Genomic DNA, 21,079 nt, shown 5'->3' on the forward strand with positions numbered 1-21,079 from the left:
GCGGAACCAGGGACTGAACTCAGGCCCTTGCGCTTGCCAGAGAAGCGCTTATTCCACTGAGCCATCTCCCCAGCCCCTCAATTCTTTGTTTGAGGCAAGAAGAACCTGGAATACTTCTGACTGGTGAGCCACTTCTAAAGGGGCTACCCTATAACATTCACATTCTCAATCCAGTTGCCTCTTCCTTGAGCAAAGATACCCAGGAATTCCTGACTAGTGACAAAGCTGGAAGTATATGAGAAGATCTTGAAGAACAGCCCTCTGGAGTAGTCAGCACCAAGGTTGCAGGGACCTAGGGGAAGTGAGGCTAGAAATAAATTGGGTTTTCCTAGCAACAGCCAAGATTAGTCACGTGGTGGCACTGGGAGGATTCCCCGACCCTGCTCATTCCTTTGAGGCCACTCACCACCCCTCCCAGGCCCTCCCCTGGGAAAAGGAGAAAACCCCGTCTTTGGACTGGCTGTTTTCCACCAACAGCTGCTAGTAATTTGCCCTTAACCCTAAACCACAATTTGGGGGGGAGGGAGAAAAGGGAGGGAACAGCGCGCGCACGCGCGCGCGCGCGCGCGGGGAGGGGGGTGTTTGGTATCGTCCCCTAGGAAACACTTAGGTTTTTCTCGAAATTTGTTCCAGAAATTTCTTCCAGAGGGCTTTCAGGACCAAGCATATCCACTATGGAGCAAAATGACAGACTTGGAAACTTTCAATACTGACATTGTTAAGCACAAAGGAAACCGAACGACCTTCCAGGTAAAGCCACATACAGGAGGGGTAAATCTCTCCGGCTCCACAACGTAAGGTCCCTGGAGCTCAGCACCCAAACAGCTCCCTCTGCCCTCACCCTGCGGGCAGAACGTGTAGGATCTGGCTCCTCTTCGAGATGCCCGGATCAGAGAACAACCAAGCCCGGGTTCTTTCGATGGCTCCACGTGCTCCTCCTCCCCGTCATCTAGAAAATAATTTCTAGACCTGTGGGTTCCCTAACAGCCGCGGGCCTGTGGCTCTGGGCCAGCCGGCTCCACCCGCGGGATGGCTGGATTCTTGGAGTTCCACACTCACGCACTTTCCAAGAGGAAAGGCCTGGCCCAGGGTGGGGACGTCCGAGATAGCAGAGGGGAGCCTCGCTCCTGAGGGAGAAGCGCAGCGGGGCTGGCGCTGCCTACCCGGAGTGGGGTGGGTAGGAGGGAGGTGGGTTGGCCAACGCGAAGGGTGTGTGCAGGGGGCAGGACTGGGCGGCCCCGCCGCTAGCCAGGCTCCTCCCGCCACGCGCAGCCTGCCGCCCAGGGTACAAAGGCGCGCAGCCCGGGTGCGCTCCTCACCACCGCCGCGCCCCCGCTCCCCTCGTGTGCTGCGCCTCCGCGCTAAGGTAAGTGCGTTCCGCGCGGCCCCGAGCGCCGCTCCGAGAGTTCCCAGCCCGCACCTCAACCCCCCGGGGACTGGCCCTTAGTTGCGCCCGGCACGCTCCGAGAGGCGACCCCAGACCTGGGAGCCGGAGCGGCCGGGGGGACTGCACGGCGCGGCGCTGCGGGCCACACCCTGCCCAGCGGGCGGTGCCCTGCCAACCCCGCCGCGCACACCCGCGGGGATGGCGCTAGGGGGTGGGGGGCGCTGCCCTTCACTCCTGGACTTGGCGTTGGTGCCTCTGGACGGCTGATCTCCTTTTCCGTTTGTCATGCTTTACTCATACCTTCCTTGCTTTCTGCCTGGGCCTCCTTCTCACCCATACCCAGGCTGCTATGTTTCCAAGTGGGTTTCGATCGCAAGCAGATCTGGGACCAGATGTTCGGGGCCTCCCCAGCCCCGGAGCCTCGCCGACTCCAGGAGGGCTGTGGAGAGCTGGGCAGCTGGGCGGCTGGGCTGCTGGAGGATTCCCTGCCTAGGGCTACTGCTCCGCCCTGCGCTTGACTGAACACCCGCTGCAGGCTGGGCTTCCTGTTGTCTGTCGGTCGGGTAGAAGGGTCTATTTGTTTTCTTTATAAGGCATTGCTGGGGCTGTGAGGGGGAGAACTTTGTGCTGTGGTTTCTCTACTGAAAGCTCTCTTCTTGCTATCTAAAGTAAGTGGAACCACAAAGAGATGAGGAAGAGCAGAGGAGATGATTAACCTTCCAATCCCAGACTACTTCGGGCCCTTGTAGGGGGACAGGCTGGCAGGCCTTTGGTACCTGGTTCACAGCTTTTCCTTGGCCGGAGGAATGGCGCTCCCCCCAGCCCTGACTCCTGCCCTCTCCAGCTCACCCAGGCTCTGCCTAACTAAACCAAGAACTGCTGCACTGGGTGGTGGGGAGAGAGGTGAGAAAAGCAGCGCAGCTACGGGCCAGCAAAGCAGGGAGAGCCCAGGCCCGGAGTCTGGAACACATTAAACCCACTCCCTTCGGTCCCCCACCCTTGTCCCTCCCAGGGGAAACTTCAGGGTGGGCTTAGCACAAAGGGCCCCAGCATTCTCCAGGTGCTCTGAGGCCGTGACTCAGCTGTGAGACCATGTGGGTGTGGCCCTGCTGGTTGCAGATACTCTGGACAGTATGCTCCCTGCAGGAAAAAAGGAACTGTGCCATCTTAGAGGGCATTTTCCAAGAGGAAGTGAGTCATACCAGGAGTGGGTGCCAATTTGAAGGAGCCGTTTCTTGACTGAGTGGTGGTGAGAGTAGTAATTAGATTGGCAGGGCCATGGCAAGACTGCTCTGGGTTATCGGGCAGGCTGTCAGCCCGAGATGTGCTGCCTGGCAGCCAGCCTCAGCTTTACTTGGGAAGTAGCTTTTTCCATTAAGAGGTCTGCAGTTAATGCAGAGGGGTTTTTTTCTCCCTGAAGCTTGAGTTTCAGCCTCCCAGAATGGAATTTTATGTCCTGCACTTCGGGTGAGACCAGGTCCATGGAAATGCCCTGTTGATGATCTTTGTCTCCAGTGTGCTTCAGTAAATTGCAAAAGATAACGCAGGAGTTGGGGCTGGAGTCAGTCCTTATTACTCCTTTGAAATTTCCTCGTCAGCCCTCCCCCACAGATTCCTATCTGGTTACTGTTTAATCATCTCTTCTACATGGTATTATGTTCCTGGATAGCCCACAGGCAGTTTCTTCACTGTGGTCCTTGATTCAGCGTTTGGAGTTCCTCATCAAACTTCTTAAATACTGAGTTCCAGTTTTCTAGGTCTCTTGGGGATAGAGCTGTAGTTTGGACTCAACTGTAGACTCCTCCTGAATTCATCAGCTGGGCCCTTGTCCTCCCATTGCTGGCCTCTGGCCAGCCCCAACAGCCTCCCCAGTGTGTGGTCAGGCCTGGGGCTCGGTGGGGCTGAGGCTGGGTGCCTCTTCTTTCCACTGACAGCTCAAAAACTATGACTTTTGTGAGCACCACCCACTTGGTATGCCCTTGAGCACAATCCTGTCTTCTAAAGCATAATGATAAGGGAAACAATGGAATTCTTTCAGGATTATACTGTATAAATTAGCGCTCAGAGTACTGGGAAAGCTGGACTAAAATTGTAGGATCTTTCTTGATCTTCTCATTTTCCCAGGACTCAATGATTTTGGAACCTGGTGCCAAAGCAAAAAGAATTTACTTTTTTTTTTTTTTTAACAAGTGTCAGTACTTCCTATGCTTCCACTAAACAACTCCCATTTACCTCTCCAAAGGATTTAATAGCAGTTTTCACAATAGTTATTATTGGCTGATTTAGATGCCTGACAGTTCTCCAAAGCAGTGTGGTTGAGTTTGATGTTTCTGAGTTCTTTCTTTCTATTGAATTGCATCTGGAACTTTCCTTTGCTGACCAGTTTTTTAGTGGGCAAGTTTTATTTGGTGAGAGACATCTTGGATGGAGATCTATTGTCTCCACTCTTTTTTTTTTTTTTCCCTTTCTTAATTTCCTTTAGGGATCAACTTCAAAAATGCCTTCTGGGTTTAATTTCAATAAAAGAATTTTTTTCTTTTTAATTTTCCAAATCCCCAAAACAAGAGGAAGAAAATTTCAAATGTATTTTAAATAACAGATGTTTGTTTTTGACTGGCATGACTGGCATGCTGCCATTCAGTTTCTGGGTGGCGTTAAGAAAACACAGTACAGGTGAGCAAAGTAAGTCAGACCTCTTGCCCCTTAGAAGAGTCCTCTTGAAAATTATGGCCTCCATCCGGGCACAAGTCCAGAGCAGACATCTGGGATTGTTCAGAAGCAGACACTTTGCTAAGGGGTCTCCCTCCTTGCTTCCTGGGTGACCATTCTCACTCACTGTTGCCCATCTCATGTTCACCGGTGTATTGCGCGGGCTGCATGAAGGCCGGGCACTGGCCACTGAGACTGCCTGAGCATCCTGCAGTCTATTGGGCAAAGAACCAAAAACAAATAACTAGAATTGAGGGCAGATTTTTAAGTAATATGCCATTAGCTGAGGGCAAGCACCATGGAGAGAACATAAATCTCTTGACACCATCACTGGAACTTGCAAAGTAGTTGCTTAATGTAGGAGAACCAAAAAGGGCTCAAGTCAGGATTGCTTTCTGCAGAGAGAAGTATAGAGAGAGGTCAAATTTCTGAGCCTTCACTTTTTACAGCCCACGCACACATGTAAAGAGCACAGGCAGGCATTAGAATAAAACGATTCGTCAGGCATGGTGATGCATGCCTGTGATCCCAGCACAGGGGACATAGGCAGGAGGATCACTGTGAGTTCCAGGACTTTGCATGGCTATACAAAGTGACCCTGTCTCAAACAATCAGTGAATAAAGTGATTCAATAAAAGGTGAATGGGGCCAGATGTAGTGATACACTTGGGGAGATTAAGGCAGGAAGATTGCCGTGAAATGAGTTGGAGGCCAGACTGGGCTACGTAATGAGCCTGGACTGTACAATAAGATCTTGTCTCAAAAATTTTTTTTAAAAAGTGAGTGGGCAGTGAGGTTAGTACCTCCTGTGGAGCTGAGGGTGAGAGAGCTAGAAAAACAAAACCGAAGGTAGAATGAATGAAAACACAAGAAAACTACCAGGAGTCAGAAGCCCTGTTAGAGTCTGGCCAGACCTGTTTAACAAGACGCATATTTTCCTGTTTGCATCTGGAATGTGCTGTCCTCCGTGGGCAGACCTTGTTGAGGCCCCTTTGGAGGCCCTTCCCAGTTCTCAGGTCCTGCTGCTAAGCCCTGAGCTACAAGGTTTCCGACCTCTTCTAGGTAATCACGCCTTCATCTCAGCTGCAGACAAGGTGCTGGTTTGATTCTTTCATTCATTGATGTAACAGTTACTTAGTAGTCCATGGACATGGTTCTTGACTAAGAAGAGCTTGACTAGTACACAGTTTATTGCAATTAAGTGTTTCCAGGGCAGGAATAGGTTGCTGGGGACACTGAAAAGATGCTGCCACCTCCCAGCCCAGTCCAGAGCCCCCTGCCTGAGTGCATCTAAGCCGCAAGCAGGCTGCTGCGGTGGTGTGTGGGGAGAATGCTGGATTCACGTTCCTGAGGACATGAATTATTAAACTTGGGCTTAACCGGTGGGCACCACTGCAGTCACCCTTGCCCTGTAAGCCCCACTCAGAAGGGAGAGTGCTGCAGGCTGATTCTTGGACCCTGCACACAGGCAGAGGTGTGAGGTGCATCCAGCCAAGAGGCCGTGTTAGGCAAGCATCCCCCATTTCCTTTGTCTTGCTTCCAAACCCACATACAGCTGATTCTGAACACAGTTCCTGACTTGTCACCTTGGTCGGTACCCTCTGGGGCACAGGTTACTCCTGTGATGGAAGAAGGCTCTGATTTTTTTTTTTTTTTTTTTTTTGGAACCGGGGATTGAACTCAGATTCTTGCGTTTGCCAGTCAAGCGCTTATCCTACTGAGCCATCTCCCCAGCCCCAAATGGCTCTGATTTTCATTGCTGGTTTCACTTCTGGCTAGCCTCTGCTCTGCAATTTTTTGTGTGTGGGTTTTGTTTTTTGTGGTATTGGGAGTTAAACCCCAGGTCTTTTCTCTGAGCTAGATCACCAGATTTTTTAAATTTTATTTTGAGACAAGCTCTTGTTCAGGCTCCTAAGTGGCCCAGGCTGGACTCAGGCCATTGGCCCTCTTGCCTCAGCTTCCCCTGCATTCTTTTTTTTTTTTTTTTCTTTTTTGGCAGAACTGGGGATTGAACTCAGGCCCTTAGCGCTTGCCAGGGAAGCGCTTATTCCACTAAGCCATCTCCCCGGCATCCCCTGCATCCTTACAGCAGAAGGCCTAGTGGATGTGCAGGGAGCCAGCTGGCGGCTCCGTTCCCCACCGCAGCTGGTAGTGGGGCTGCAGGTCTAGACTGGGACACACCATCCCTTCATAGCTAGTGTGGACAAGGAAGAGGTGACCCGAGAAGGGGTGATCAGAGTGACAGACCTGAGGTTTGTTTGTATGGCTGACCTCTTTCTCTTGAAAAATATGTTTAGCTATGGACAAGATTTCCTCACCTACAGCTTATATTTCTTGGGGGATGTGGGAGTCTACCTGTTTTCCTAGTTTAGGGATCCTTATCTGGCTGCATACCCTTCAGGCTTTGCAGTGCACTCTCCTGCTGTCTTGGGAAGAACATGAAGTAGGGGTCCTCATTTTTAATACCTATGATCTCTGGGGAATTGGTCCGTAAGTGCTCTGCTGCTCTGCTCAGAGCTTGGGCACAGGTTTGTTTGGTTTGGGTTATGTTTGTTTGTTTATCTTTTGAGACAGGGTTTCACTATGCAATTCAGTGTGACCTTGAATTTACTTGGTAGCCCAGGTTGGCCTTGAACTCAGCAGTCCTCCAGCCTCAGCCTCCAGTGCTGGGGCTACAAGAATGTAACACGCCTGTGCCAACACGCCTGGCTGGGCACAGGTATTTTTAAACCTTGGTGTCTGGCTTGTTTCCTGAGTTATTTAAATACTGAGGCAAGAGCCCATGTTCTTCTCATATAATTGACTCACTCAATTCAGTTTTCTTTTTTTATTGTTTTTTTTCTTTTTTACTTTTTTAAACTTTTTTTCCCTATAATTTTATTGAGAAACAAATAACAATGAGACAGTTTCAAATTAAATGGGTAGGACAGTTTCAATAATTAACACATTGCATACACTCTTCCTGGTGGTTAATTGCTGTACAAGATGCGGACTTGATATCCTATTTACAAACACCATTAGAACAAATCGCTCTATTCATTAAGAGAATGTAACTATATATCTATCCTAACCATTTTGAATACACAGATACAAAATGGACATTCATCTGTATCCCCTTTTTGTGTTAAGTTCCATTATTTGAATATTATAGGTGTGTAAACTCAGCAAAATATTCTAAGAGTTCAGTAGTCCATAATAGTATTGGGTCTTCTGCTTGACTGGCAATGTCAGAAATTGTTGACCTCAGTCCCCCACAGCTCAACATAACACCATGGCTTTACTTCTTATACTTCATTTTTATACTTTTCTGCTGGATGGTTAAAACCAAGGTAAAGCAGGACCTATGCAACAAAAGTTGTAGCTTTTGGGTCTGATATCAATTCAGTTTTCTTAAATTGTTAGACTTTCAGACCAACCCAGGCAAGGCAGACTCTCCTAAGCCCACTGCCATGGATGGGAAGCCTGCGTGGGAGTTGGGGGTGAGCCAGTGCTGAGCCAGTGCGGACTGTGTAGGAAGAGAAGGAAATGGGTGTGGTCCCCTGGAATTCATTGCACAATGGACCTTGAAGTACCCATTCACTGCGCTCTGCTAGCTGGAGAACAGTTTGCAGATAGATTGTGCCAGATTCTGGCTTATAGCATTCTCTATGAGAGTTGCGTTCCTCGGCATGCTGGTTCTTGTACCTTTCTGGAGAGTAAGGGGTAGAAGTTACAGCTCTGAGCAGTAACTGTCCATCCTCGTGTTCACCATCTCCACTTCTCACTCCATAAAGGACAGCATGTAGGCTCTGGGCTGGACAGGCATCTTCAGCCTGAAGTGAAGCTCAGGGTCTGATTGGTGCCCTTCAGTGGGGCCGGTTCCCAGCCTCTCCCACCTGTGCTCACAGCCTACTATGATTTGTTTTTTAAAGTAATATATTACAGTCTCCAAACAAGTTCACCTGTTTCCTGTCTGGTATAGATTTTTTGTTTGTTTGTTTATGTACGTATCCATCTCTATGTAGATTTTTTTCTTTTAAATGTATTTAAAAATTTAAATACATTATTTAAATCTCACTACAGAGATTGGACTCATAGTGATCCACCTGTGTTCAGCCTCCCAAGTGCTGGGATTACAGGTGCGCACCACCACGCCCAGTGTCAGTTGCCATCTCAGCAAGCCCTAGTGGCAGGGCCGGCATGGCATACTGGGGATCGAACCCTACTTGCTGAGCCTGCCTAAGCAGGAGCTTTAATCCACTGAGCTATCTGGCTGGCCCTTGGTATAGATTTTATAGGACATGAGACAAAGCTGTTCTCTTCTGGCCAGAGTGTACCTTCTGTGAAGCTAGAATCCGCTGGGCCTCTGTTCAGAATCGGGCACTGGTTCTTTTTTTCTTTTTTTTTTTTTTTTTTTTTTTCTCATGGAACCAGGGATTGAACTCAGGCCCTTGTGCTTGCCAGGCAAGTGCGTATTCTACTGAGCTATCTCCCCGGCCTCCAAGGCACTGGTTCTTGATGAAACATGTGCCCCAAGTTCACTATATCTGAATGCAATGACCTGCCTTGTTTCTCTCCTGTCCTGAACTCTTTATGGTGAAAGCTCTTGCTTTCCCACCACGCCCTGGACTGTGTGAACAGTTCTTCTCCTTCATGCTGCCGAAGTATGTCAGACCGCCAAAGGAGAGTTAGGACATATTATTACTTACTTCTTCCTGGTGAAGGTAGTAATGAACTCTGGGAAAATTGTACTGAGGGAGAGCTGCTGCACTTTACCACCAGAAATGCAAATATCTTGATTGCAACAAATAGCAAGTTTAGAACTTTAGGAAAGTATAAATAAGCAACAGTTAGCAGATTCCGAAGTCCCAGAATCAGAATGAACCAGGTTACCGCGTTAAGCTTGGAAGGTTGAAGTTTTCATGTTAATCAGTCTTGTCTACATGGGGTTTTGGCCCAATCTGAGTCCCTTTTGTCAGTGTCAAGAGAAATGAAGAAATACCTGTTCTTTCAATAGGTGCTTTGTCAGTTGAAAAGAGGCACATTCATCTTGCTTTTCCAAATCAGTACAGTTTGTATTCTTTGGTGGGTAATATATGCAGAATAAGCTGGCAACCACATGAATCCTACTTCAAAGCACTGATACCTGATTGCCCATTTCCACCATTGAGATATCCAAAAATGGAATTAAACTGGTCCTTGGAGTCTTTGAATTTTATATCTGGAAAGGTCTAGTCACCATTCTACCAAATATCCTCGAAATATGGACAGTACATATGATTTGAAAGCAAAGTGTAGGGCAGGCATGGTAGCATGTGCCTATAATCCCAGCTCTCAGGAGGCTGAGGCAGGAGGATCTCTGCAAATTCAAGGCCAGCCTGAACTGCATAGCAAAACCCTGTCTCAAAAAAAATAAAATAAAATCTAATCCTTTTTCTTTATACCCTTTGACAGGTTCAACAGTCAACATGCCCTCCCAAATGGAACACGCCATGGAAACCATGATGTTTACATTTCACAAATTTGCTGGGGACAAGTGCTACTTAACAAAGGAGGACCTGCGAGTACTCATGGAAAAGGAGTTCCCTGGATTTTTGGAAGTAGGTGTTGAAAGGCTTCCCAAAACTCAGATAAATAAGTCAGTGCTTCCTTTGCCATGCTTTTCCCCGCCGTTCCTTGTGGAGGTCACTGCAGAGAAGGGTTTTCATTCATCTATTAGTAAGCAATATGGAGCATTTAGTTTGTGTAAGGTAGAACAGGAACACAAAGTAAAGAAGGCACAGCCCCTGCCCTCAGAGAGCCCAGGGTCTGCAGGTGAAATGAGACAGGACATTGCCACCGCACAGTCATAGGAAATTGTTCTGGAACATTCCTTCTGGAGTCTTCTGCATTCATTGCAATAGTGTGAGGCAAAGAAGGATTTTTACAAGATAGTAAATGGGCTGGAGAGATAGCTCAGTGTCTGAGCACCTGCCTGACAAGCACAAGGGCCCAAGTTCAATCCCTGGTACCACATACGTGCCAGCCCTGGGAGCAAGATTTTGTATCAAATAAATAAACAAAAATCTTTTTAAAAAAAAATAGTAAACAACCATAAACCTGGTATCCAAGATGCCACATCCTGGTCACGTTCTGCTTGGAGCAACTTGGATCTCTTTTTTATTTGTTTGGAGATCAAACCCAGCCCTTCCACATGCTAAGTAATGCCTCCAAACAGAATCTCCCTTCTTTTTTTTTTTGGAACCGTGGATTGAACTCAGGCCCTTGCACTTGCCAAGGAGGCACTTATTCCACTGATCCATCTCCCTGGCCCTAGAATCTCCCTTCTTAAATCCCTTCAGATAAAAGCTTGTGGGTTTGTTTCTTTGCCAACTCTGATATACACAGGAATGGTATCAGTCATTAGCTGAACAGAAGTCAGGTGTTGCTCTAGAAATAACTGCTTTCTACAGCAAAATTGCTACAGGACACAGGAGCACAGTCAAGTGTGTGCCTCCCCTTTAGCTGAACAAACCCCACAGGTGAGGAGGACTCTGCCCAGAGCCACATGCACCACTCAGGACATTAGACCATGAGGCGCACTGTCCTTTGACTTTGTTTTTTTTTTTTTTTTTTTTGCGGAACCGGGGATTGAACTCAGGCCCTTGTGCTTGCCAGGCAAGGGCTTATTCTATTGAGCCATCTCCCCGGCCACTGTCCTTTGACTTTGTAGACACTTCAAAGATGGTTGTTGAATTGGACGTTCAATCAAGGCAAAGCACTGCTTGACACACTGGGGCGTGGAAATTAAAGCGTGTCATTCTCTGCCACAGTTGTGATCATTTGCTTTCTAAGTGTTGAATAATTGTGAGGGCAAGTGACATTATATGCCTGGTAAACCTCTTGTTATCTGCCTGGTAAATAGCCAGGAGTCAAGCTCCTAATTCCTATATCCATTAATACTATTTTTATATGTCATCGATATCAGTTAAATAATTAACAGTGGTGGCGCATGTGTGGCAGGCATGTGTGGCAGGCATTTCACAGTGGGTTATTTATTGTTGAAACCTCTGAAAAGTTTGCCATCACTGATCCAAGTGCTATCCCAGAATAAGCTAGAACATACAGTTGCACTGCCTATGTAGAATGCTGTGATCCGGCCCCAGATCAGGAATTAGAAGATGTGGGGCTAGGGAGATGGCTCGGTAGAATAAGCGCTTGCCTGGCAAGTGCAAGGGCCTGAGTTCAATCCCTGGTTCCGCCGTTAAAAAAAAAAAAGGGGGGGGGGGAATTTGAAGATCTGGCTCTAGCCTAACAAAAAATGAGCAAGTAGCTTTGGTGCTCTGGACCTGAGTTCCTTCCCTCTGTAAAAGCTGATCTGGACAGATCAGCTGCAGGACGGCTTTTACTTTCTTTGATCTTATGGGCAACCATAAAATGCAAAGACAGAATGTCCTCATTCCAACCCACAGTGTCACATGGGCAGAGATGTTCTCATTGCCACACACTTGCTAATCATGGTGCTGCATAAGCCAGAAGCCAGAATAGATGTCACATAGACCCAGACCCTTCCTCCCTAAAGGCTTTGTGGCATCAGCAACAGAAAAGGTGTGTGGAGTGTGGAGTGCCGATCACAGCAGGATCATTTATCTAGGCCCAGGGTAATTCTAGACACACCGACACTAACTGCATGAAGAACATTTTGCTTCTAAAGTTGACCCCTGATGTCATCCAAATTTCACTCATTCTTTTTTTTTTTTTTTTGCGGAACTGGGGATTGAACTCGGATCCTTGCGTTTGCCAATCAAATGCTTATCCTACTGAGCCATCTCCCCAACCCCAAATTTCATGAGCCAGGAAACTGGGGGTGAGACCAGAATTAGCTGCGTGGAGCAGGATTGAGTTGATTGCTTAGGGTAGGAGCTTGAGGTCCTCATGTAAGAAAGTCAGCTGCTTTACCATCAGGGATTTATGAGTGCAGTGTATAAACCTCCAGCATACTCGCTACACTCACATCACCTGAATTGACCAGTACTTGTTCTGAGTCTGGTAATGACTGTAAGCAGCTGTATTCCCCTCTCTGATCAATGGCATAGACACTGTAGGAGTAATCACGCTTTTATTGTGACCAGCATCACTGCACAAGAAGTGAGCAGGCCAGTCTCCATGAAAGCAAAGGGCATCTTACCTGCACATCACTGCTTCACACGTTACTTCTAGGCTTTGGGGGTGATGAGCCATCACGTGTTTCCTTTGACATTTCTCCAACGTGCAGCATCCAGTGAAGAGCATAGGGTGGTGCAGATTTACCAACCCCCAGAACCGAAGGGTGAAGCTCAGTGGTAAAGCAGTAACCCAGCATGCACAGGACCTAGGATCCAGCCTCAGCACTGCAAAGGGAAAAAAATTAAAAGAACGCAGTGGAACCTGGAGATGGCACTGCACGGCACACGCCTCCACTCACTGTTGATGAACCAGTGAACACGAAGCCATGCAACTTACTCCAGGTCACGTGGCCACTATGTCCAGGATATTAGCTGTGAGAGGAGAAAAATGAGCTTCCTATCCGTCTTCCCAAAGTTAACCCCTTGAGATCATTAGAACCTCCTTAAAATAGGTAGAACTGAAACTTACTCCCTAAATAATCTCATGAGATCTTTTGATAAGATGTTTCTTTTTAAGAGATTAGACCATGTTATCAGGAATACGTGTAAGTTTGAACTAAGAAGTGGTGAGTATAGAGTAGTTCTTAGGCAGAGTCTAAATATGAAGTTACTGAGATGTTCCAGGATAAAAAATTAAAAAACAAATGGGGGGGGGGCTGGGGAGATAGCTCAGTAGAATAAGTGTTCACCTGGCAAGCACAGGGTCCTGAGTTCAATCCCCAGTCCCGCAAAACAAAAACAAAAAAAAAAGAAGCATTTTTATTTAAAAAAAAAAAAAAAATGGCCAGGGAGATAGCTCAGTGGTCTAAGCACCTGCCTGGCAAGTGTAAGGACCCAGGTTCGATCCCTGGTATCACATACCATGCTAGCCCTGCTCCAAGCCGGACACTGAAACTGGACATGGTGGTATGTGCCTGTAATCCCAGCACTGGGGAGGCTGAGACAGGACGGTCACTATGATTCTGAGCTGTATAGCAAGACCCTGTACCAAATAAATAAAGAACAGATTAAAAAAACAGGCCGGGGAGATGGCTCACTAGAATAAACGCTTCCTTGGCAAGCACAAGGGCCTGAGTTCAATCCCCGGTTCCACCAAAAAAAAAAAATTGAAAAAACATTTAGGTGACCTACAGAGGTCACTTATGACCTAAGACAAGAGCTCAGATCATTATGTTGTCATCAATACATAAACCTGTTTTTTTGTTTTTGGTGCGAAGGACCGAACCCAGGGCTTCCAGCTTCGCTAGGCAAGAGTTCTACCGCTGAGCCAAATCCCCAGGCCCTGTTATCAATACAAATCGGATACACTCAGCATTGCAACCACTGACTAATATTTCTTATCTTTCTTCTCTCCCCCCCCCCCCAGAATCAAAAAGACCCTCTGGCTTTGGACAAAATCATGAAGGACCTGGACCAGTGCCGAGATGGCAAAGTGGGCTTCCAGAGCTTCTTTTCACTAATTGCAGGCCTCACCATCGCGTGCAATGATTACTTTGTAGTACACATGAAGCAGAAGGGAAAGAAGTAGACAGCGTGAACATTTACTCCTGCCCTGATGAGAGTTCTCCCAAAGGGCTGTTTAAGGAATCTGCCCCTTGGTTACCCCTTGTGTAAAGATGTCATGAGCAGATCAGGACCCTTAGAAAATGTACAAATAACATCCAGCTCTCACTGGACAGAGGGTGGAAGGTTCATTAAATGCTACATAAGCTTTTGATTTTTGTATTTGCATCCTCTTGCCCTCAATAAAGTCTTTTTTTAGTTCCAAACCTGAGATTGTGTTTGTTGCTTCTTCCTGGTTTGGGTTCCTGATGAACCCACATCCCCTTGAGAAGCCAGGACACAGCAGGGCAGCTTGCCGGCACCTGCAAGAGGTAAAGCACGCTCCTTTCAGGCTTGGGGTTCCTCTTCTCTAACTGCTCTTTTCTTTGTAACTGTGTATATGAAGGACCAAAACTCAAAGCATTCAAGAAGGCTCTTGGGGCATATATTATAAATTTACAGTTACTAAGCGTAGTCTTGCCTAAACAGCCCCTTTCCAGCCCACACCTTGGATGCCTGAGACAGCCGAATCCATTTTTCATGGCAAAGTGGAGCCCACAAAAAACCCATTTGAAAACCAGTCAAAGGAGGTGGAGATGTGGTACGGTACCTCAGTAAATAACATCCATTGAGTCAGCTGTCAGGATAGGCTGGGCCTGACTTACATTGTATATCGCTTTTTGGTTAAACTGGTACTGATGATGTCTTCAAAAACAGCAAAATGTTTCTCCCAGCCCTCTTCTCTACCTATTACAAGCCTCAGTGTAATTGCCTTACATGATCTATGCTTCCTATTAATGATACCCTTTTCATGGAGGGGTAATTATGAAGTCCATGAATCGACCCATTACATTGTTCCAATTAGATAAGTCAACAAAGGTGGAGATACACCTCTGCTTGGGCACCTCAATACAATTTCTGGGGAAGAGCACTTCTGGAGAAAAACACCACATAAAGTCTTCTATCCATGCAAGAAAAAGCATTATAAAAAAAGAACGGAATAATTCAGATCTACCTCCAGATAAAAGGAATCCATAATAAAGTCAAGGATAAAATCCAACCATTTTATTTTGTCTCAGTCAACAAATGAATAGGCTAAGTCAAAGCATTGCTTTGAGGTTGGGCATGTGGGTGCACACTTGAGAGGCTGAAGCAGAAAGGCAAAGTTTGAGGCCAGCCTGGGCATCTTAGCAAGACTGTTTCAAAATAAAAAAACCAACTTGGTCCCATATCCAGATCTCAAGTCTTAACGGATCACATCAAAACTATTAACTGCTAGGGAGCCTGGGAAATACAGTTTTACATGGTCTAGCCTCGACAAACCAGGACTTACCTGTTGGCATAGCCTATCTGCACAAAGGTGGTTTGTAATGCTAAGAGAAGTCTTCTGGCTTCTAGGTTAAAGGAATTAACTGAGGAAAAGGGGCCTTAAGAGGTAACCTCTTTGATGGCCAGGAATCAATTGGCCCACCATAAGCCTCAAACCATTCCTCACCCATGACAAGGCCTACCCATCCAGACTTACCACTTTATAGTTTCTGATTTCCTGCTTCCTGGGAAACCTGTATTTACTGAGAATGGTGAGGATTAGTGGTCAGTTTACAAACAGAAGCATAACAGGGAAATATGATTGTGAGCTCGGATGCCCCCAACCCATGTAAACTTACACATTCAAAGCCTTTTTACCTGAAAATCGAACAATCCCTGAGGAGGTTCTAAGGGTGTAGGGAAAAGGAAGTATCAGCTCATGTTCACAGTTAGGGTGTAGATTCAGGGAAATTCTGAAACAGTGTGTTGTTCCCAGTGGATTACCTCAAATTCTGGCACCCAGAAAGGTGCCCGTTTCCAGGGAAGCATCTTAGTCACTGCACTGAGGATGGATGTGTGTGTGTCAGGGAGCAGCACAACACCTTCCTCACTGCAGCCCTGTTGTTCAAAGCATGGAGTCAGTCGAGTGGTAGCACAGGGGAAAGAGGTCTGTGTGGTCTGAAATCCTGCATGGCTCCGTGTCAACAAGAGCACAAGGCTCCCACAATCTGACCTGCTGAAACAGCCGTCTAGGCTTGGGACTGCAGCCTAATGGCTCCCAGAGGGCAAAGCTGCAATCAGACCAACAGCCAACGAGAGGACCATCTGGAAAATTCCACTCATTCTGCTAAATAGCTAAGCTGTAAAACCAGATCCTGCCCCTCTCCACGCCCAGTAATAGGGAAAGAACAGAAAGCAGTTCAGAAAGTCCATTTCAAACCTGCTGCAGAGCAAGCCCTGAAAAGCAGCTCATTTTCTCTCCTGGAACCATTCCCAACTCTCAGAGTTAATTATTTTCTTCTCAACCCATCTCTCTGTGAGACGGTGGAAAAGTCTATCAACTCTCAATTTGACCAGTTTGAGAGTGATTGTGTAAGGCCCTGCTCTAGGTCTTAACCCCAGCGAGACAGTTGTGGATGAAAGTTCATTCATTTGGCAAATATTCAGGGACACTGTGTAAGTGAAACCAGGCGCAGTTCTGGTGTTAACAGAGAAGCAGATGGTCACCATGCCTGCTCAAGAAGATTACTGCCATCTAGGCTGAAAGGTACTAGACAAAGCAGATGAAAGGTTAAACCACACCAGAGTTAGCAAAGTAACATATGAAGGCCACACCCCCATCTGTCACTGTTGATAGGAATGGTTTATACAACCTCTTGGGAAGGTTAAAGTTGGCGATATATATCACAACCCTTTAATGTGCTATCTTTGAAGGCAATTTTTATTCCTAGGAACTTAATGAACTACTTACAAAGTTCATATACAGACATATTTAGTGCAGCATGATTCAGAATAGCTACAACCTAAATAAAACTTCAAACCACACTAATAAAGCTATGGTTAGGGGCTGGTGAGATGGCTCAGTGGTCTAAAGTACCTACTTAGAACAAGCTTAGCAAAGCACAGGGACCGCGGTTCAATCTCCCAGCACCACATGCCAGCCAGCCCTGCCCCCTGGTGGGCTGAGCTGGCCACACACACACACACACACACACACACACACACACACAAAATTTTAAAAAATAAAGCTATGGTTAAATAGTTTTAGTATGGATGTGTATCGATACTTTACAGCAGAAAAACCATAGCTTTGAAAAACACGAATGAGATGGAGAAATGCCTATGTAACATAGTGTAGGCTGCAAAATTAGTATACACTGATTCTTTTTTTTTTTTTTTTTTAGGCCAAGTCTATGTAATTCAGGCTGATCTCAGACTGGCTGAGATGCGCCTGCCTCAGCCTCCTGCGTTCTGGGATTGCAGGCATGTACCACCAAGCTTGGTTCTTTTTAAAACACATGTGCATTCTTGTGAAGTTCATGGCGGCTGGGAGGAGAGATAGAAACTAAGAGAAATACAGTCAGCTGTTAGTCTCCAGGATAGGAGCTACTGCAGCCTGGGACAATTGTTGTCTCTAGGAAGATGTTTATCATTATTTTAATTTTCTCTGTTTCATTGCTATATTATCTATATATCTATATCTATATTTTTTTTTTGGTGGTACTGGGGATCGAACTCTGGACCTTGCACTTGCCAGGCAGGCACTTAAGCTGCTGAGCTATCTCCCCGGCCCATGATTTTGCTTTTACAACCAAGAAAACAAAAACCCTAAGGTATTTTGAAAGGGCCTGTATATTTACTGGTCTACCATGAGTTAGGTCTTGTTCAAAATACTCCTTAACTCGACCCTACCTCTTTAGTCCTAACAATAGCCCTTCATTTATTTATTATTATTATTATTATTATTATTATTATTATTATTATTATTTTGACAGAACCAGGGATTGAACTCAGGCCCTTGTGCTTGCCAGGGAAGTGCTTATTCTACTGAGCCATCTCTCCAGCCCCAACAATAACCCTTCAAAGTATCAAAATATCCATTAAACAGATGACAAAACTAAGACTTAAGCAGCTCACTCAAAGCCCCCCAATACCTAGTGTGCCAAGATTTGAACCTAGATACTGTATTTTTCCATCTATTCTCCAGCTATATCTAAATGCTAAGAAAATTATGTTTCCAAGAGTGAAACAATCATTATGGGTTGTGTAACATTAAGCAGAGAAAATCAGAGGTAGGATGCTCTCTGGTCTTTGAAGACTAGAAGGCATTTGGATAATAGCTAATGCTCAGAGTCCTTACTGTGCTCCAGGGTCTGCTCCACTGTCCTGCACGTACTAACTTACTTGTTCCTTCTAATGATGATGCAGCTGCTTCTATTGCCCCAAAGTGCAGAGCTAATAATGGGGAGAGGCAGGAGTTGGATCCATGCTAGTTTTAGCTACTCTGCTGCCTCCTAGGGAATTCCCAGGACACGGAGTACCTAGGAGACCTTGTCATCCAGCACAGCTACCTAGGGCAGTGTGTTCACGTCAAGAGCGCGTGCAGGTAGGATGGGAAAGGCATTATGTTCAAATAAATGATAAACAGTGAAGATTAAAGGATTTTGAAACATGGTACCAAGGTTTACATAGAGTTAAAAACTCTGTGTAAAGCTGGAGATGTAGCTGAGTGTAGGCAGTAAATATGCTTTTCAATGCTTTCTTCTTGCAAATTCCAATCACATTCCAGCTAGTTGCAAAGGATAAAGCAGGGTGGCAATCCATATTTATCTCCCTGAGACACTCTGAGAACAGAAAAGAAGAGAGGGAAACTTGAACCTAAATGAGGTCACACTAAATATAGCGAAGAGAAAAATCAAGATGACAAGGCCACAGAGTCTGGGTAAGAAAGATACCACTTACTGAACACTTCAGCTGGTTTCCTAGCAAGAATCCAGCTTATCTGCAAAATGGTATGCTCGCTCTGACTGTAACTGCTGAATTGTTTTTAAATGCATGAATTCGGGCAAAGGCTGGAAGAAAAGTGAAGTGGGTCGTGTTATCAATGTTTTCTTTCATACTGTTACATCATACTTTTAGCAAGGAGAAAGCTCGTTTTCACTTGCTGTCTGGGCACAGAACTCGGTCTGCTCAATGTGAGATCCTGCTTGTTCCTTTGCTCAAAGCTGCTAGCAGATGAGCCACCGCAGGTCGCCTCTTCCTGAAGAGCCACCGGCACTTCCCTTCTGCCTCCTTTAGCCCCTGGTGAGCAGGGTGCACTTCGCCCGGAGCCTGTTCTTCTAGAAGGAGGAGGTAGATGATTCAGTTTAGATCTCTGCAGGGAAAACTCTGCTCTGTCCTACCCTACCCCAGGATGCCAGGATGAGTCAGAACAGAGTCAGGTTTCCTAGCCTACTTACAAATTTACAGATATCACCAAGTGTGGTGATGCAGACTCATGACTCCAGCACTTTCGAGACTGAGGCTAGGGCAGGAGGAGGATCACCATGAGTTTCAGGCCAGCCTGGACTACACAGTGAGACTCTGTCTCAAAAAAAAAAAACCAAGAAAAAAAAAAACCCAAGAACCAAAGTTCTAAACCCAAAAAAAAAAAAAAAAAAAAAAAAAAAAAAAAAAACCAAGATCCAAAACATCACATCTCTGGCTCCCTTAGGTGAGGTGCTGGGTAAGGGACAGTGACAGTTTACTGAAGTCACAGCATAAAGAAGGAGCACTTTTCCAAAGTACCACTTTACCTGATGACATCATTGTAAATAGCTTTACATTCAAACAGAGCTCTTACATAAAACACAGGGCTCTAAAGAAAGTCTGATGTCAAAAAATCAGATTTGTCATTCTCTTCCCTAGAGATCTTTGGTCCTGGCCTCAGCAGCAATAACATAATCATCTGAGGCCAGAGTCAAGCCAGACTTCCTGGGTTCAAATTCTGTCTTTGGGGCCAGGGAGATGGCTCAGTGGAATAAGCGCTTCCCTGGCAAGCGCAAGGGCCTGAGTTCAAGCCCTGATTCCACCAAAAAAAAAAGACTAGACAACTCACAAAACTGGAAAAAGTTTACCAATTACTTCTCTCTCTTTCTTTTTTTTTCAAAGCTGATTAATAGGACAGTTTCAATAATTAACACATTGTACATTGTTATCTTCTTAGTGAGACCCTGTAGATCCTGTACTAAATACATACAAAGATAAAATGAAATAAAGCAGTTCATAAAAAAAAAAAAATTCTGCCTTTGATATTTACAGGCTGTGTAAACAACTTATGCAGCCTTTCTGGGCCTGTTTTCTCCTCTGAACGCGGAGATTACAATGGAACCTGCCTCACAGCGTAATGGCTGCTCCAGTGCAACCATCACTAGGATTAGTCCTCCAACTCTTTCTAAGTTTAAGTTCAAGAGGTTGAAAAGAGACAAAATCCTGGGAAGCAGGTTTTATGCCAGAGGATATTACAAAGCCTCATAAATCATTCTCCAACTGGCAGGTCCCTTCCTGTCCCAAAAGCTCCACAGAATAATGCTTTGTTGAAAAAGCAAGAGCTTTGGAGTCAGGAGGACAAAGCTCGCTCCACCGCCATTTTTCATGGCCTTGGGCAACTTACCTGAGCACTGTGAGGGTTCACTTTTCTCCTTGGTGCACTGACACGAGAGTATCCAAGTGGCAAGACACTGGGAGGAGTCAAAGAGATAATCCCATAAAATATGCCTGTCAGCACTTCAGCTGGCACAGAGGCAAGAGCAAGGTTATCTATTCTAGCTAAGTCTCGCTCAGGAAGAAGTCAGACCTTTGCTACTGAGCTGGTCAAACATTAACGAAGGGCAGCCTCCTGATAGAGCATTCCCAATGGCACTGTCTATTCGTTCCAACAGAAGCTCTCTTCCCAAGTCATGAAACAAGGATCCAACTAAATTTCAATCATTTTAGGGAATTTCCTGTGGAGAATTTAAGCTTTTAAAATAGTGCAGGTAGGGGGCTGGGGAGATAGCTCAGTGACATAAGCTCCTGCTTGGCAAGTGCAAGGTTCTGAGTTCGATCTCCAGTACAGGGGGAAAAGATAAACAAAAATAAAATAGTACAGGTAAGTGGACTCCTACAGTTGAGGCTCAGAGCAAGGGGCTCAAATCATTGGTCAGATTTAGGTGCTCCTGTGTGATTTGGGGCAAGTCACCTAACTTTTCCTGGACCTCTATTGTATCACTTACAAATTAGAAGGAACAATATCCACTCCCAGAGAGTTTTAGAAGGATTAAGTGATACGATAGGGGGCCTACACTCATCCCTGTTTGTCTCCTATGCAAATGGCTAGACACCTGAGTTCCCATGAGGCTCATCCCTTCTCCTGGGCTCTGGCTCCTCCCCTTCCCTGCCTCCTAGATTTCTTTCCATCAGTTATCTGTCCTTTTCTCCATCTTCTTTCCATTGCTCCCTCCACCCAGTGAAGTCCATTCATTAACTTTTT

At 46.0% G+C, this 21,079-nt stretch overlaps 1 protein-coding gene and 2 long non-coding RNA genes across 3 annotated transcripts in view; 2 read left to right on the forward strand and 1 right to left on the reverse strand.

The window, feature by feature from the left end:
• The window catches only part of LOC111817087, a 20,590-nt gene extending 2,934 nt beyond the window's left edge, over window positions 1–17,656 (forward strand). The window contains exon 3 of the long non-coding RNA XR_002821360.1: window positions 17,565–17,656. This is a non-coding gene — a long non-coding RNA (uncharacterized LOC111817087). The remainder of the gene's footprint in view (window positions 1–17,564) is intronic.
• On the forward strand, window positions 1,142–13,993 carry S100a10 (S100 calcium binding protein A10). The gene is made up of 3 exons (XM_004632332.2): window positions 1,142–1,366; window positions 9,530–9,675; window positions 13,586–13,993. Exons 2-3 carry the CDS (start codon window positions 9,544–9,546, stop codon window positions 13,745–13,747), a joined length of 294 nt encoding a protein of 97 aa, XP_004632389.1. The 5' UTR covers window positions 1,142–1,366; window positions 9,530–9,543; the 3' UTR covers window positions 13,748–13,993.
• On the reverse strand, window positions 11,348–20,298 carry LOC111817086. The gene is made up of 6 exons (XR_002821359.1): window positions 20,222–20,298; window positions 15,574–15,687; window positions 15,287–15,332; window positions 13,990–14,084; window positions 11,893–12,444; window positions 11,348–11,801 (listed from the first exon to the last, which is right to left on the reverse strand). It is a non-coding gene; the product is annotated as an uncharacterized LOC111817086 (long non-coding RNA).
• Window positions 20,299–21,079: the final 781 nt, after the last annotated feature.

The sequence above is a fragment of the Octodon degus genome, unplaced genomic scaffold (assembly GCF_000260255.1).
Source record: "Octodon degus isolate 3935 unplaced genomic scaffold, OctDeg1.0 scaffold00048, whole genome shotgun sequence".
NCBI lineage: Eukaryota > Metazoa > Chordata > Mammalia > Rodentia > Octodontidae > Octodon > Octodon degus.

What these genes read in the sequence shown, in the direction of transcription:
- S100a10 (XM_004632332.2), top strand. Translation starts at nt 9,544, where the DNA reads ATGCCCTCCCAAATGGAACACGCCATGGAAACCATGATGTTTACATTT. An exon ending in AGTTCCCTGGATTTTTGGAA is followed by an intron (nt 9,676 to 13,585) that starts GTAGGTGTTGAA and finishes CCCCCCCCCCAG; the next exon opens with AATCAAAAAGACCCTCTGGC.